General features: G+C 36.1%; 1 protein-coding gene across 1 annotated transcript in view; it reads right to left on the bottom strand.

Moving 5' to 3' along the window:
* The window catches only part of LOC120632987 (putative phosphatidate phosphatase), a 121745-nt gene that overhangs the window by 65700 nt on the left and 39727 nt on the right, over window positions 1-16318 (bottom strand). Inside the window, exon 2 of the mRNA XM_039902999.1 lies at window positions 15990-16141. Within this exon, the coding sequence (XP_039758933.1) occupies window positions 15990-16141 (152 nt within the window). The remainder of the gene's footprint in view (window positions 1-15989; window positions 16142-16318) is intronic.

The following is a 16318-nucleotide window of genomic DNA, read 5'->3' as shown; positions in this document are numbered from 1 at the left end:
CTCCAAATTACGAGTGTAGCTCGATTGAAATCGACGCTCTGAAAAATTTATGACTTTTGAGCCGGAAAGACGGACATGTGGAAGAAGCGGAGTGAAATAAAAGCAAAAAATCCCAAGAAATACACCCAAGATACAGCTTGTGCCTCACGCACTGCACATTGTCCGCTGCATTACAAAGTGCATCGCATCTCTCGATATTGCTCCATTGAGATAAGGCACTCCCCGTTACGACTGCCATCTAGATACCGCGAGCTGGTACACAACATCTGGTTACTGGCAACTGTCGTCTCCTCTCATTATTTTATATAAGTAGGTATGAATGAATAAATGAATGAATACACTTTTATTGTACACCAAAGAAAAAAAAATAGTTACAGAGATATAAATACATATCAAGAGAGTACAATTTGGTAGGTATATTAGATTGTATGCGTAATCTTCGTAACGTGATAAAAAGGAGAAAATAAATTTGGAAAATCCAAAAGTGCACGACTCATAAAGCTCATTTAATTATCAAATATTGAAAAAAAAAAAAAAAACATAAGTCGTTCAAAATAAGTTGCCGAAAAAACAGCAGTACTAGGAAAGTGCACAGGCGCCCCTGGTGGAATAAAATGTACATAATAATGGTAATAATGGTGTTTTTTTCCAATTCTATTGCAGTAAATCAATTTTTTAAAAGTATGGAATTAATCTCCATTAAATTATCTGGACAATAGTATGCAAAATATCTTGATTCCGTGAACTAACAAGGCTATAATAATAAAAATAGCCGCCGAAATGAGGCGAAAAAAATTTTTCGATCGTAAAGCACTCTCTGATGCTTCGCATCATGAGTCGTGCAAAACATAAAGTTATATTATACTCTTAGGGTCAAATTTACCATTTCCCTTTAGCTCATGTCTGAGCAACTGAACTGAGCATCCAGGTGTGACTGAAGCGACTTATTCGCACCGGACATCGATGTAGAAATCGCGAGATCGACATCGAGGTATCGGGGCAGCGACCGCGACCGCGATGCATATACGCCGAAAATGCCGAAGATGCCTTACTGCGATATCTCGCGGTCGCGGCTTAGATCGCTACCTCGATGTCACCTCCATTTATAACGAATATTTGCAAGCAGACAAGACAAGAACGAACATTTCGAAGGACATTGCAATACATCGCCGGTCACTTGGATGTTTATCTAGATGCGTACGTGAAAACAAAATGTTTTGTTTTTAAATCGCGTTCGACTGCAATCATCGATCTGAACTAGATTCGCCTTCTCAAGGCTCCGAATACATCGCACTGAATCTATCCGTCTTGTCTTATTGTGCATGTTTTTTTTTACTTTTAATTGAATAATGGAAAAAAAATATCATTAACAAATTATTCATCAATTACCTTAGTACCTATAACACTAGCTAATCAATAGCAATAGCTTTCGTAATATATTTATTTATTTATGGCTACCAAACTAGAGCATTTGAACGGGATCCCCTTATCTAATTCTGGCACGGTGACAATGGACCGCCAACCACCTCGAGATGAAAAAATGGATTAAGTCAGATATAGAACCTCCTTTTTTTTTTTTTAAAGTCGATTAATAATCGTTAAAGCCCATTAATACGCACATTATTAGTGTGCAGTGTTAAGGCTTTTTAAGGAGGGAGATTTCTTCCTTTTATGAGAATTTTAGGCCTAAGTCTGGGCCTGGGCCAGCTGCGGAACACTAAGAGACTGAGGGTGATCACGTTATTTCTAGACTGGGAATGACGACACTGTTTGTTTTAAGCATTTAGCACATTATTACTCAATGATAGGTAACTTTACCAAACTTTTTTTTTATCCCTACTAACCCTTATGCCTATCCCTATTAATCCCTACTAATATTATAAATGTCAATGTAAGTTTGTTTGTTTACGTTTTCACGCAAAAACTGCTTAACCGATCCTTATGAAACTTTGTACACATATTCTTGGAATTGTTAGAAGTAATATAGGATACTTTTTATCCCGACATTAAGCTCGATTCCTTTGGGAGAGGGGTTAAAGTATTTGACGATTTTACACCGTAACTCCGACAAATTATAACCGATTTAAATAATTATTTTTGTACTATAGAAGTTTTAGTATGTGTTTAATTTTGCCAAAACTTTGTGCAGATCTGATGAATGTGGTTGGAGATAGAGGACAGAACTCCTCAGCGGACAGCAGCAAACCCCTAATTTAAGGCTTAGCGATACTGAATACTTGAATGCCAATTGAATGTCAATATCCACATCAAAAAACAAAATCAAAGGCAGACGAAGTCGCGGGCCACAGCTAGTACTCAATAATTGATGGACAAATCAAATAGCCCACCTGATGGTAAGTGGAAAACTATCGCCTATAAAGAAAGCAATAGTTCGCAGGGCATGGAAGGGACACATCCTGCAATGTGTTGCCTTGTGTCGATCAACCTGAGGCGACGATGATACGCCCTTCTGACCGCAACACAGAATTGTAAAAATGCTGCTTAGCGGCAGAAATAGACATGGCGGTAGTACTTCCCCGGACGAGCTCTGTCAAAAGCTCTACTACTACAAAACTTACTAACTTTAAAATACTAAAGCTTCTTCACATTATAAGTCTGTGTAGTTTTTTCTTAAAATTCCAATACAAGCGGTTCAAAGAGAGTGTTTAACGTTTTTTATGATGGTTACCTACTCGGAGATAACGATCTCCAACCAAATATTTGTTTTCCATTAACGTGTGTGTTCGACTTTGTTCGAACCCACTACCTTTGATAATTATGGGCGGGAATAATGTAGACTGTCTGCTAACTACTTATCACTAGCAGCTATTAGAATAGTTAATGGCCTCCCAAACACAAATAACAACATTTAAAACAAAAATAAAAAACTTGGAATCGGTTGTTTTGCTTGTTTATTTATGCAACTGAACTTTTGCTATGGTTTTGTGTAGGAGGAGTGCTAACAAGTGACGTAAGAAACGTGTTTGTACTGGAAAGCTACCTACACTATTTTCTTTCTTGCCCCACGCTCAGTCGCTGACCCCGGCACAGTATTCTTTCTTCTTCCACTCAATTCTATTAGCCCATTACTATATATCAACTCAGTTAAAACGATACATCCTACTTCTTTCTTCCTCTAATATTTTGTACTTCATATTCAACAGTCGTCTGATTATCCTTCCTTCCACATCCTTCCCTTCGCATAACAAGAACACACCATGCCTCATTTTTTTGTTTGTTTGAATACTTTATTGCACACACACATTTTATACAAAGAAAACAGATAAGAAACAGAATAGAAAATGGGCGTGCAAAGACGGTCTTATCGCTAAAGTGAAGAAACGGGTTGGTGCAGCAATTTATGTTTGAAATTGATATTTCAAACATAAATTGCTGAAACATATATATTTATGTAAAAATATTTTTTTTTGTTTTTTTTACTGCCCGTTACATATTCATTTAAATCATTCCTTACCTTTTCAATTCTTGTCCCACATATCATTCGTATTTAGATCACTATTCTTTCGTGCGTCCTTTTTAGCGCCTAATTTTCGGAAAAGCTACTTACACTGCGTTTACAAAAATATACACCATGCTCAGTGGCGTGGACTACATACCTGCACAGAAGCACTGCCTACCCTTTTATTTTGGTCTGGTGGAAAAGCTTTATTGCTACCTCCGACCCTTGGGCAGGACGGAGGTTATGTGGGACTCCCCCCTCTGAAGGGGGTATACCCAAACTAAAATCCACCACGGTATTGTCCCCCTTGTTGGCTTTGTTAGAAGCCCGGGGAACAACACTGCCCATCCTAAAATTTTTGTGTATCCCTACTAATATTATAAATGTCAATGTAGGTTTGTTTGTAACGCTTTCACGCAAAAACTACTTAACCGATCCTCATGAAACTTTGTACACATATTCTTGGAAGTGTTAGAAGTAATATAGGATACTTTTTATCCCGACATTAAGCTCTGTTCTTATAATAATAATTATTATATAGAGGTTATCTCATAAATGCGTAGGATTTTTCCAGTTTATGCATACCCAAAAACCCTGTGCACGCCACTGACAATGCTTGATGTGCATAACACATTGTACTAAATCACGAGTCACAAAATATGGCACTAAAAGGCAAAGTAAATAACAAACAATCATACTAGTAAAATTAGGTTGACCATAATTTTTGATTTCCCAGGATAAGGCTCGGATGTGTTGACTATTGATATATAAATGCAATGCAGAAGTGGCTCTTATGAAGTCTATAAATGTATGTATTTATTCATACAAAGTCTTTTTTTGTGGCCCTTATTCGACGTTATGTGGGGCCGCCATGTCTTATTGAAACTTCAAAAGACGCATTTCGTATTCGTTTCAGCATATTTTTTCTTTGACGACCACCTTTCTGTCGTCAACTCGTTCTTCGGGATTTTTTTGTTTTAAATGAAATAACCAACACCTTTTGCTGGAAAGTGATAAAACTATAGGCCATTTTTAATCGCATGATATCATTCAGGATTCTTTCGGAGAAGTTCTTCTTCGTATCAGACACATTATAATTACAGAAGGTCTCCGCCTTAACCGCTATTGTAATTCGTAAAAAATTTTTCATTTGCAACTCTTTAAGTGTGCGGTTCAACTCATATTGTGTGTTGTACAGAGTAGCGCACGCACAAAGAGACACGTGTTTAGGTATTGAATGAAAATGTACTTATCATTGGTACAAAGTAATATTATCTACTAGCAGTGCTCGTGGCTGCGCTCACGTATAAACGTAGCATGTAGCCGGCTTTTTTAACTTAGACCTACAAAAAAAGCCAAGCCCATGTTTTTGTAGCCCTCTCCAAAGAATCCCCCTCTTTCACCTCTTATAATGGTGATAAATTCATTATGTTTTATTAGTTGCCCAATCATATACCCTCTTATGATTTCTATAGTTTTAAAAATATTTAAATGTTAATTTTAGCCGTACCGTTAATTTTTTTTTGTCCATCTCCAGAAAGCAATCTATCCTACAAAACAAAAGTTATGATGAATCCCGTAGGAGTAATATCCTGTGTACGCTTCCGGGATGCTAACTATATCTGTGGTAAATTGTTTTAAGATCGGTGCAACGGTTCATCAGTATATGGGTAACAAACAAGCAGACACACTTTCGCATGTATAATATTACTAAGGATAGGATTTTGTGCTCTCAGTTTTAAAATAAATAGGCGTAACTAGGTATATCATTCAATTAATAATTACATTCAAACGTGTCCCAGTTAAAAAAAAAACAATTGACAACCCTAGTTACTTAAAAATACACATACGGTAAATCGGTAGGCGTAAAAAAGAAAACAAAATCACTGGCGCAATGCCAAGACGCTATCAGTCAAGGTGAAAGATATAAAAATGAGATGAGTCAGATGATATTGATATAATTATGCACGGTAATTCTTTTTTCGTCTCACAAAAGCGAACCGGTTCAAGACACCAACGTCAACTACTACCTACTTTAAAAATAATAGAAGGGGTAAAGGCCGTAGTCCACCACGCTGGCCCAGTGTGGATTGGTGTAGAAAAAATTATATATCTTATATATAACGTACTCTCCATAACGTTCTCGGAGGCGTTTGAAGTCCACCAAACCGCACTTGGCTATTGGCTAGCATGCTACTTCACGGGCTAAACCCTGCTTATTGTGGGAGCCGTGCCCTGTAGGAATAGGTTGAAATGATGATGATTAAACATTCGATTTGCCACAACTGCATCGCCGTTCCAAAACTGCATTATATCTTATCTTATCTTATATCTTTAAACGAGCAATTCTTATATAAGTATATATAATTGGAAACTCGGAATCGGCTCCAACGATTTTCATGAAATTTAGTATACAGGGGGTTTCGGGGGCGATAAATCGATCTGGCTAGGATTCATTTTTAGAAAATGTCATTTTATTTGTGTTTTCCGGTAATAACCGATTTGGTGCAACGAAGTTGCACGGGTCAGCTAGTTCTACATTATTCAGCACTAGTAGTATTAAACTGAACATATTGAGAATATTACCTAAGATACTATACATCGAAATTGTCTCGTTTGCACAGTGGTCAGCGTGTGCGACTAACTAACGTGGTCCAGGATTAGCCATGGCCTAAACCCGCCAGAGCAGTCCAGAGAAAATTATAAATCGCCAAATTGCCCTGTCGGAGATCGAATCCGGGACCAAGGTTTTACGTACTGTATCAAACCTTCATACCGCCAAAGCACAAAAGAAATTAAAATAAACAATAATTACACAGACAAGAAGAAAAAAAAAGACAATATAACAGCTGTTACAGTAAAGATATAATAGTGAATGACTAAGAAATCATAAATATGTTGATATGACCATTTATAGTTGTTAACATTGTTAGCAACTATTTTTACTAGACCGTTACAAGCAATTAGTGCGTCACGATCTGATATAGTTAAAGAGACGCACATGAACTGTAAACATGTAGGAGTACCATAATTTTCTTCATGGCTATACAAAGTACATTACAATATAGGTAAACAATAATGCGGTGATAGTCTAGTGGGTAAGGCTACAGCTTTTCTTTCGGGGAAACGTTTCTGAGTTATGTTCGTTTCACAAATAAAAACGCTCTCTTCCTGTGTATAGTCTCGAAGAAAGTTGATAGGTACATATTACACAGTACATTTTAATAGCTGACATTTCCAATTTCTTTGAAAATAACTTTTGATCCAATCATAAATATCATAACACGTATTATCATAACACAAAATAAAGACAATAGAATCATCCTTATAAACAGGCAAGATTAAGAAAGTGATAGGACTCAGAAATCCAATCTTTGATCTGAAGATATCGGATTAGATTGATTAGTAAAGTCCCTGATCGAGTAAGTCACCCATAGCCAATCCCCAGCGTAGTGGGCTACGGCCTTGAACTCTTCTAATTGTAGAAGGAGACCCATGCCCTGTACTGGGCCGGTAAAGGGTCGATGATGATGATGATGACTCTACATCTAAGATCAAAGCTTTGACACCCATGATACATCATCTTAAACACAATAACATACCTAAACGTAACATAACTGAAAAAAGCATAATAAATACTCGAACGATGAGCTATAATCAGTTACGTTCCAATTCAAAGCCACTGTCAAATCAGATACAGGTGATGAACAGGTGCTGTGTTATATCGATAAATCTCATACCTATCCGCTCCACTTGTGTTAATGAAAAAATTTATAATCTAGCGGCAGATTCGTTTAATTAAAACGTCAAGATTGACAGGCGCGAGTTTTGTTATGCCACGTTTTTTATCCGCCCGTTGCAGTTAACTGCTGGTGAGCTGGAAAAGGCTAATGTTTGTTTCAAATGAAGATTTTTCATAGTTTTGGTGTGAAAAAGTGAGAGATACTAAACGTGAACAAGCATAATATTTATGGGGGCAAGTCAAAAGAAGGTCATGGTCGAAGGGAAAGGAACCTAACTAATATTCTTGATTATATTTATATTGTATTGCCGATTGACGCAGTTTGCAGCGACCCTGCTTTCTGAGCCCAAGGCCGTGGGTTCGATTCCCACTACTGAAAAGTAAAAACTAAAGCAGCATGAATGTTTTTCAGTGTCTGGGTGTTTATATGTATTTTCGAAGTATTTATGTATATTATTCATAAAAATATTCATCAGTCATCTTAGTACCCATAACACAAGCTACGCTTACTTTGGGGCTAGGTGGCGATGTGTGTATTGTCGTAGTATATTTATTTATTATTCTCGGAAGCTACAATAAGGTGAACAGTCTTAGCATTAAAACATAACATTTCATGTGATTAATATGTATGGCCGAAGAGATGTAACTTATAAGTAGAGCTGTATTATATTTTTGATTACTAAAACTTATTAATGTATTCAGTCACTATTCTTTGCAACTTTGTAATGGTGGGTTGGGTTGGGTTTAACGCCATTACAAACTACATTAATTTATATGGAATTTTATTATTATTAATTTAGTGTTAGTATTTTTCCACGCCTCATAAGCGAAGCGTTGATGTGGGTATTACTGTCAGTTTACGCACACCGAGTGATTCTCCAACTTAAAATGTGACTTTTTTATTGCTTTTATCAGTGAATATAAATGGACAAATGTTGAGAAAAAACACAATTTTTAACACTCACGATATTTTTAAATCTCTTTTTTTTATTTAAACTAATTAAAAAATTGTTTAAAAAAGTTCTGTCTTAGACGTCCGTGTGTCTGTATGTGTGGATCCCGTATTACTTATGGTTACGATAACGAGCGAAATACTTCACTTATCGAGTTGGTTTTTTTTTATAGGCATAAGTATATTGAGGAACAGAACCGCTTTATTTCAGCGGCCCTCGTGCATAAAAAGCTTGGCGATGATTATGACATTACGGTGGTCAGTTTTCAAACCCAGCTGTAATGTCCTCGTTATGGCATGCTCCCGAATGAAAACAAGGGCCTTCTGTAATGTCCTCGTTATGGCATGCTCCCGAATGAAAACAAGGGCCTTCTAATCCAATTTGACACATTTAGTTTTTACTAGATGCGATTACCATCTGAACTGTGCAACCGGTTAAAAGACTACCTGATTTCCTACCGTGTGCATCAAATTATACCTGCTGCACTGATACGCCCGCAAGAAGATCGTATTAAATAACATCAGTCAATGATGTGACGCGAACAATAATTCAACAGCCGGTTCACCGAATAAACTGTCTTCTCTATTAATCCTGTCATTGATATATTTTAATGAATATATATTTTTTGTAATTTAAATCGCCGCAACTTTTCTCAGAAAGTTTTATTGCTTTGTTTACAAAAAACATAGCGGTTCAAGTTTTGCAAAGGTTTGGTCTGTGAATAGGCGATGGTCTTCCTTTTACTATCAGGTGCGTTGTGCCGTGTTGTGACGTCAGATCCGAATACAGTTGTTACCAACCCTTTTGCCGCGGATGTCGTACGAGGTGACTAAGGGAACATATCAAAGAACGGGCGGCAGCGTCCTCCGTGCTGTAGCACCATATACCGCGATCACCAAGCTGCCTGCCCAGCGTGGTGATAATGGGAAATCCTCCAGTTGGGAGAGGCCTTTAGTCCAGCAGTGGACTTTAATAGGCTTTTGATGATGATGATGATGATCAGGTGGGCCATCTTATCGGGCCGTCAATTATAACCTAAAAAATAAAATTTTGTGTTTCTAATGTCATAAACATATTTTTTACAGATGTCAGCAGTGACATTAATAATTTAAAGTGACAAGATATCATTAAAATATTTATCCTAGTAGGTAAATAATTTATTAATTAATTTATTTATTCTAGTTGGTAAATAATTCAGGTCAGTAAGGTCAAGTCAGTCGTGATTAAAGTTTAAATAAGTATTTGATATTCAGCTTTAATGAAATCCACATGTGCATAGGAAGTTAAACCTATCTTAGATACATTGTATTCGGATATTAGTAGTTGTTAAATTATTTCTGTTTATTACGGGCCTCTTACGTATAGTCATAACTCATAATATTACGATGATTAAAGTTTAATATCAGAAACACTACCTATAAAGTAGAAGGTATGTAAAAAGTGTTATTAAATTTTGATTAATACGCCATGTATAACAAAGGTCGTAGACATCTGAAAGTTACACCTCAGTGTGTGGCAACGTGTCTACTTAACATAACAGAAAGGTATCAAATTATCGATATTGAATAGCGAGATCGGATATCGATTTCAATAATACACGGTCGGGACGTAAGTGCTCTTTGAAGAGAATAAACAAAATCAGCATAATAGATCTCATGGATACTATTATATCGGAATGTAGTAAAATAGTTAAAGGCTCTTTGAAATGCTATCTATAATTGATTATACATATGGCGGCCAATTGGTGCAGTTTGCAGCAACCCAAGGCCGCGGGTTCGATTCCCACTACTGGAAAATGTTTGTGCGATGAACATCAATGTTTGTCAGTGTCTGGGTGTTTATATGTATATTCTAAATATTTATGTATATTATTTATAAAAAATATTCATCAGTCATCTTAGTACCCATAAAAGTCAAAGTCAAAGTCAAAGTCAAAAATATATTTATTCAAGTAGGCCCATAGGTGGCACTTTTGATGCGTACATAAGAATTACACGGTAGTGAGATGATGGCGATAACCATATTCGTAAACTTAAAACTAAAGCTACGAGGGTTCCACACGCGTCCTGATCTAAGAAGAAGCCCACAACAAACTTAGCCGGGTGTTTTTTTTTTATTGTTATCACCATCTCACAATGTCATTCTAAATTATTAGAAGAGCAACCTGGTTAGAGCAATAATTTACATAACACAAGCTACGCTTACTTTGGGGCTAGATGGCGATGTGTGTATATTGTCGTAGTATATTTATTTATTTTATATTTATATTTATTATAATCAATATCAACCCATTACCCAGTACAGGGCACGACGACTCGTATGAATGATGTTTATTAGTTTCATAATCTGTGATCTTGTTTATTATTTACCTCTTATTTAGATTTAGATGATTTTGTATTTCATGATGTCCTTCGGGGGTTAATAAGCTTGTGTCGTTTGTTTATATTTTATATTCAACGTTATTGTCCTTTTATGATTACTTTGTTATTGTTTAATCGCGAGGATTCAGTGACAACGAAGATAAGGGGGCTGGCTGAAAACCAGTGCTGCGCTTTTTAGTATGCAGCTATACTGAGCCAGCGTCTTTGTCACACATTTTTTTTTTATACTTTAACAAATTTATGACACAAATGTAACATTTTAAACAAATGTGTGACAATAAAGACGATTTTTCTTTCTTTCTTTCAATGAGGAAGGTTTAGGCCGTAGCCCATCAAGCTGGCCAAATGCGGATTGGTAGACTACACGGTACACACGTCCTTGAGAACATTGTGGAGACAATTCATTCATGCAGCTACCACACGATGTTTTCTTTCACCGCCAAAGCAAGCGATATTTAAATGGCTGAAATTAAAAACGCATATAACTCCGAAAAGTATTATTACCTTTCCAGGGCTTGACAGCTTAACTTATCTAAGTTACATCTTGTGTAGAAATAGTTCGCGTCGTGCAGGCGGCACTACACAGCTACGGAACGATCTTATCCTTGATAAATAAAGGGTTCCTGTGGGATTGTTAAAAACCTAAAATAAAATCGGACCGAGGTAAATTACCAAACAGCAATGAGCTACAAAATACTAACACATATCTCATTTATATTATTAGTAATGACAATAATAAATTAGAGCTGGAAATAACTATTTTAGTCTACAAATCGACCCCTGTGGATTATGCAGTTATGCATTCTCAAAATAGCTGAATAATATTTTCATAACAAACATAATGAATGGTTATCGCGGCAATAAATTATCATTTAATACCATTTCAAACAACTCGAACCGGTTTATTACATTTAGTAACTATATTAGCATCGCTAAAACTATTTATGGTTACGCATCGATGATCGATAAATCTATATAATTGCAGAAGAAGTTCATGAACTGAAATAAAGAGAGCCTAAGAAAGGTGAGATGATTACTCTCCCACAAAGCTAATCCGATTCGAATCGGTTGACAAGCCAACACTAGACCAACGAAGCATATATTCATCATTTGTCATCATCCTCAGCCTACATAGACTAGGAGAGAGGATTTTAATCTAGAGTATAAACCCACAACGATGCTCCAATGTGGGCTCTAATGCTCTCACATTCGAGGACATCTGGAAGAAATCTCTTTAGAGATAAATTGTCCTTGTGCACGTCTGTCCTTTTTATGTTAATTCAAATTTTAGTTACTATGAATAAATAAATAAGCTTTGGGAACTGCTTTCTGATATTTAAATTTAAAAAAAAATACGAGAATACACACATTGCCATCTAGCCCCAAAGTAAGCGTAGCTTGTGTTATGGGTAAATTAATTAAAACTTATAATATACAGGTAAACACCCAGACACTGAAAAACATTTATGTTCATAACATTTTCCAGTTGCAAGAATCGAACCCATGGCCTTCGACTCGGAAAGCAGGGTCGCTGCTCACTGCGCCAGTCAGCCGTCTTATTAAATATCACGATTTATTTATGTATAAGCCACGATATTTAACGCAAGTCTTTAAACGGTAAATAATGTTAGAATCGAAGACGGGATGCACTGATTGTGGTATAGATAAAACGCTATAGAAAAGCTATTCGATAACTAATAACAGGCAATCCGTTTGAAGTGTAACGGTATCAGTAAGTCGGCTATCTTCTTTATAATTAAAACTGATTTCATCATTGAGAGAGATTTCAATTTTGAAAACAATTAAGATTTAAACTATAAAAACAAACTTAACGACTTCCAGCAATAAAAATAAACATAACTTCCATGTTAACTCAACTAAGACCTAATACAGATTGTTGTTTATGAACTCCTCAAATTTTTTTTAGTTAACAAATTGTCCATTTCCAATTTTTCAACTTTAATGTTTACCAATAGACTTACGATGCAACATTAAATTATTAGTTACATTATAACAAATTATATCAATAATTTACTATGCTATGTACTTTCGAAACTAATAAACACTCTGAGTCTATAAACGTCTCACTGCCGGACGAAAGCGTCGTCTATTATAGGGTTTTTAGAAAATGGACCAACTACGAAGAGCGAATTGGTGGGCTTTAACGACTATTATCACAAGTTGGTGATAGTTACCGGACCGACGGCATCGCGTGCTCTCTGAGGCACATGAGTTGACACTGTCAATTTCCTAACACCGGCCTGGTACTGAGGATTACAGAAAACTACCTAACATTTTTTGGCATGACCTTAGAGATCTGTAGTTAAACATGCTTACCACTACACCAACAAGGCAGTTAAGAATAAACACTAACAATAATATACTATATGATTTATTATTATTACCTGTATAAAAGACGCAGAGTTCACGAGAAGGTTAACGACTGAACTCCACTTTATATTATAGTTTACATTTGTTAACAACTTCTACGCAATCTGTTACACAAACAAATAAACTCTTAAGCATTTTCAGCCCACGCGCCAACAGGCATAATATGTATACAAAAGTTTAGAGCCATTAGCTGATAAGCGAGAGGTGACAACTAATGGCTGACCGAACTCATCGCACAACAAATTGACAGATAAAAGGATTGCCGACATACATTTTTTTACACTTCTCATCTAACATAAATATAGTGTAGGTAGACATCCGGAGTTTTAGAGAGATTCACTCGGGTGTTTTATGAACTTCACATAATATTTTAATATCTAGAAACAAATATAATTCAAGCCGTTAAGTGTTCAAATTTCTAAATCGTGTAGAGCTAACATGCGCTGATAATTATGTCCACCAATTTTCTCGTCATCTTTATCTTTACATATTATAAAACAACAATAAGTCCTCCACCGCGTCTGTCAGTCTGTCTGGGCGCGATAAACTGAAAATGGTTTCACTGATGAACAGAGTGACTCATGCGGAAGGTTTAAGTGTATATTTTACAATAGTTTTCTTTTAATTGGCTGAAATATAACAATGTTTGTTAAAGATGATATCGCTTGGAGCTTTACTGGTGTACGCCGCGAAAATGATTGATGATACATAAATATAATGTACCACATGTTTAAAGTAATCATTATTATCTACAACAAAAGTTCGCGAGGCTATATTTCTGCTGTTATATAAAGTTTATAAGTAACAATGACCGCCTTTTATCAATCAAAAACCGGGTACAATCGCAGATGATGACATTCCTATCATGATATTAATCTTTATGCAAAAAAATAGATTAAGGTTGATCATAATTCCTTTTAAAATTATCCAAATTGGATCTATTGTTTAGAAGTTCCGACGGGTATAGAAATGCTAAAAGCAAGAAAAATGCTGCGGGCAGTCCAGCCGCGTATTAGGAAATAAAACCGGACCCGGTAGGTGGCGCTGCAATTAGGTTCTAGGTTTCTTGAAGATATTTAAACCTGTATGATGATATTATAACCGATGATGTGCATACGAAGTAAAAAGCAAAATAACTTGGTCTGACGTTGTTTTCGGTAGGGTGGTAACTAGAGCCATGTCTGAAGCCGCCCAGGAGGCCGGAACAAAGAAAATTGAGATAAAGATAAGAATATACATACATATTTACGTGTGCGCACCGCTATAAGGATTCATATGTCAATTCCTCATAATGGTTGCCTGGAAGAAATCACTATGAGTGATAAGGCCGCCTTTGTTACACAAATTTAAATGACTTGTACCTTTGTTATTTCTTGTGTGCAATAAAGTATTTTTGATTGATTGATTGAGAAATTATTATTAATGCCTCAAAGATCGAAGTTGGGACCTCTCACTTTTAAGACTATAGTAATCACCAGTGCAGCTACAAAATATGGTAGATATTCTGTACTATTTTCATACGACAAAAAGCGCAATCTGTTGAACTGGTCGAGTCTCTTGACTGAGTATGTGCCTATATCTTTATACCAGGCTTATTACAAAGATTATGACATTGATCAAACCACAAAAAATGGTTAGGTTGTCAATTCGACGAGCTTTCAGAAATAGTTAAGAGTTTGTGTACACACAAGTTATCCCCAGCAGATAAGTATAAGTTGACAACAGCTAATGGCTGACCAAACACAGCGAACTTAAATATTGACCAACCATCAACGATCCTGTAATATTTCTCACCTTGACTCGCAAGCGGTTTGAAAAAGTAGGAATTATTTATATTATGAAAACCAAGCTTAACATGCTACACTCTGCGAAAAGCAGGAGAATCTGTTTGGTGCAACTCATAATCTCCTCAACCCTCATACTCTACACCAAACAGATCTTCGGCAATGTACCCTCTACGCTCGCCCCGAAACTGGAGCATCCTCAGGAGATGTTTACTTTACAACGAATAATTGTTAAGACGCTCAACAATTATTCATTGTAAAATCAACATTTGAGGATGCTCCAGTGGAACGTGCGAAGAGGGTACATTGCCGAAGATCAGCTTGGTGTGGAGTATAAGGATTGAGGAGGTTATGAGTTGCCCCTTGCTTATCGCGGATTATAGCGAATTAAGCTTGGTTTTAATAATGGAATTCCGCAAAGTAACGCCTGCTTCTATCCAATATTATATTATTTAGTAAAATATTTTGTAAGCAAAAGATATATTATAAAAATATTTTGAAAAATTCTGAAATGTTTCTTCAGGCAGTATTCCACAACGCATATTAAAATAGGAACAAACAAATTAGGAAATGCCCTTGTTATTTTTACATTTACGCGGAAAAAGTGTAAGTAAGTAACGTTGTAAAAATTATCGACGAAAAATTTCATACCATAAGAATGGTGGATTTCCAAGGAAAAAGCGATAATTTAGTCGATGACAAACAAATATTTGCCTACGACATTATCTGAATGTAATTAGAAATCAAGGATGAATTCTAAGAGAAGGAAACACGTTAATCTGAAATAAGTGAGGCAATCTCTAAGACTCATCGTTACCTACCTCTAATCGTATCTACGCTGAATTTCCAAAAACCTGAGTATGTTATTTTCAAAACAGATCTAACCAAGAATCGAATATTTGCTTTCCATCTTAAACTGCATCATAATTTACCATCAGTAGAGGTAAATTAATAAATATTATGGTCGTAGTTGTGACGATTTCCTGAATGAAAAGGCTCTGGCTGTTCTGTTTTCATCCAATACAAGATAGAATAATGATTGTTATCTAAATTAGCCTTATGTGTTGATATTAGAAAAGTGCAACTGCTGAGTTATTACGGTTTGTTAGATTATGCTACAAGTAAACTTATTACAAGCAGACACACCTAACGTTACAAAAGTACTTAAATGGATGACTAGATTTTTTTATTGTTTTTCTTAAAACAAATTATGGAGCAATAGTAGTTAATAAATAGTAGTTTTGGAGATATAAAATAAAAAAGAAAAATAAGACTCACCGTAAACACAGGGAGACCGATGCCGATGATGTACAGCATCAAGTTTGTGACAGTGGAGTCTTTGTAGGGATGCTTTAGAGATTCATCATCGCAGAAGAAGCCACGTTTGTATGGCGTCCCCCATAGGAAGTACACTAGGATTAGGAAGCCAACTGTAACAAGAGAAAGATATTTTGATTAATTGTGTGGTGACGGCAGATCAGAATACAGTGGTCACCGATCTGGGACTGCTCCTCTTTTTGGGGTATCGGACGGACGAATAATTAGGCATCTAGGAGAGTGCCTATCACTCATAGGTTATCAATAAAAATAGAGAAAAAAAAAAACAT

Source organism: Pararge aegeria, chromosome 21 (assembly GCF_905163445.1).
Source record: "Pararge aegeria chromosome 21, ilParAegt1.1, whole genome shotgun sequence".
NCBI lineage: Eukaryota > Metazoa > Arthropoda > Insecta > Lepidoptera > Nymphalidae > Pararge > Pararge aegeria.
This window is presented reverse-complemented; position numbering and strand designations above follow the sequence as displayed.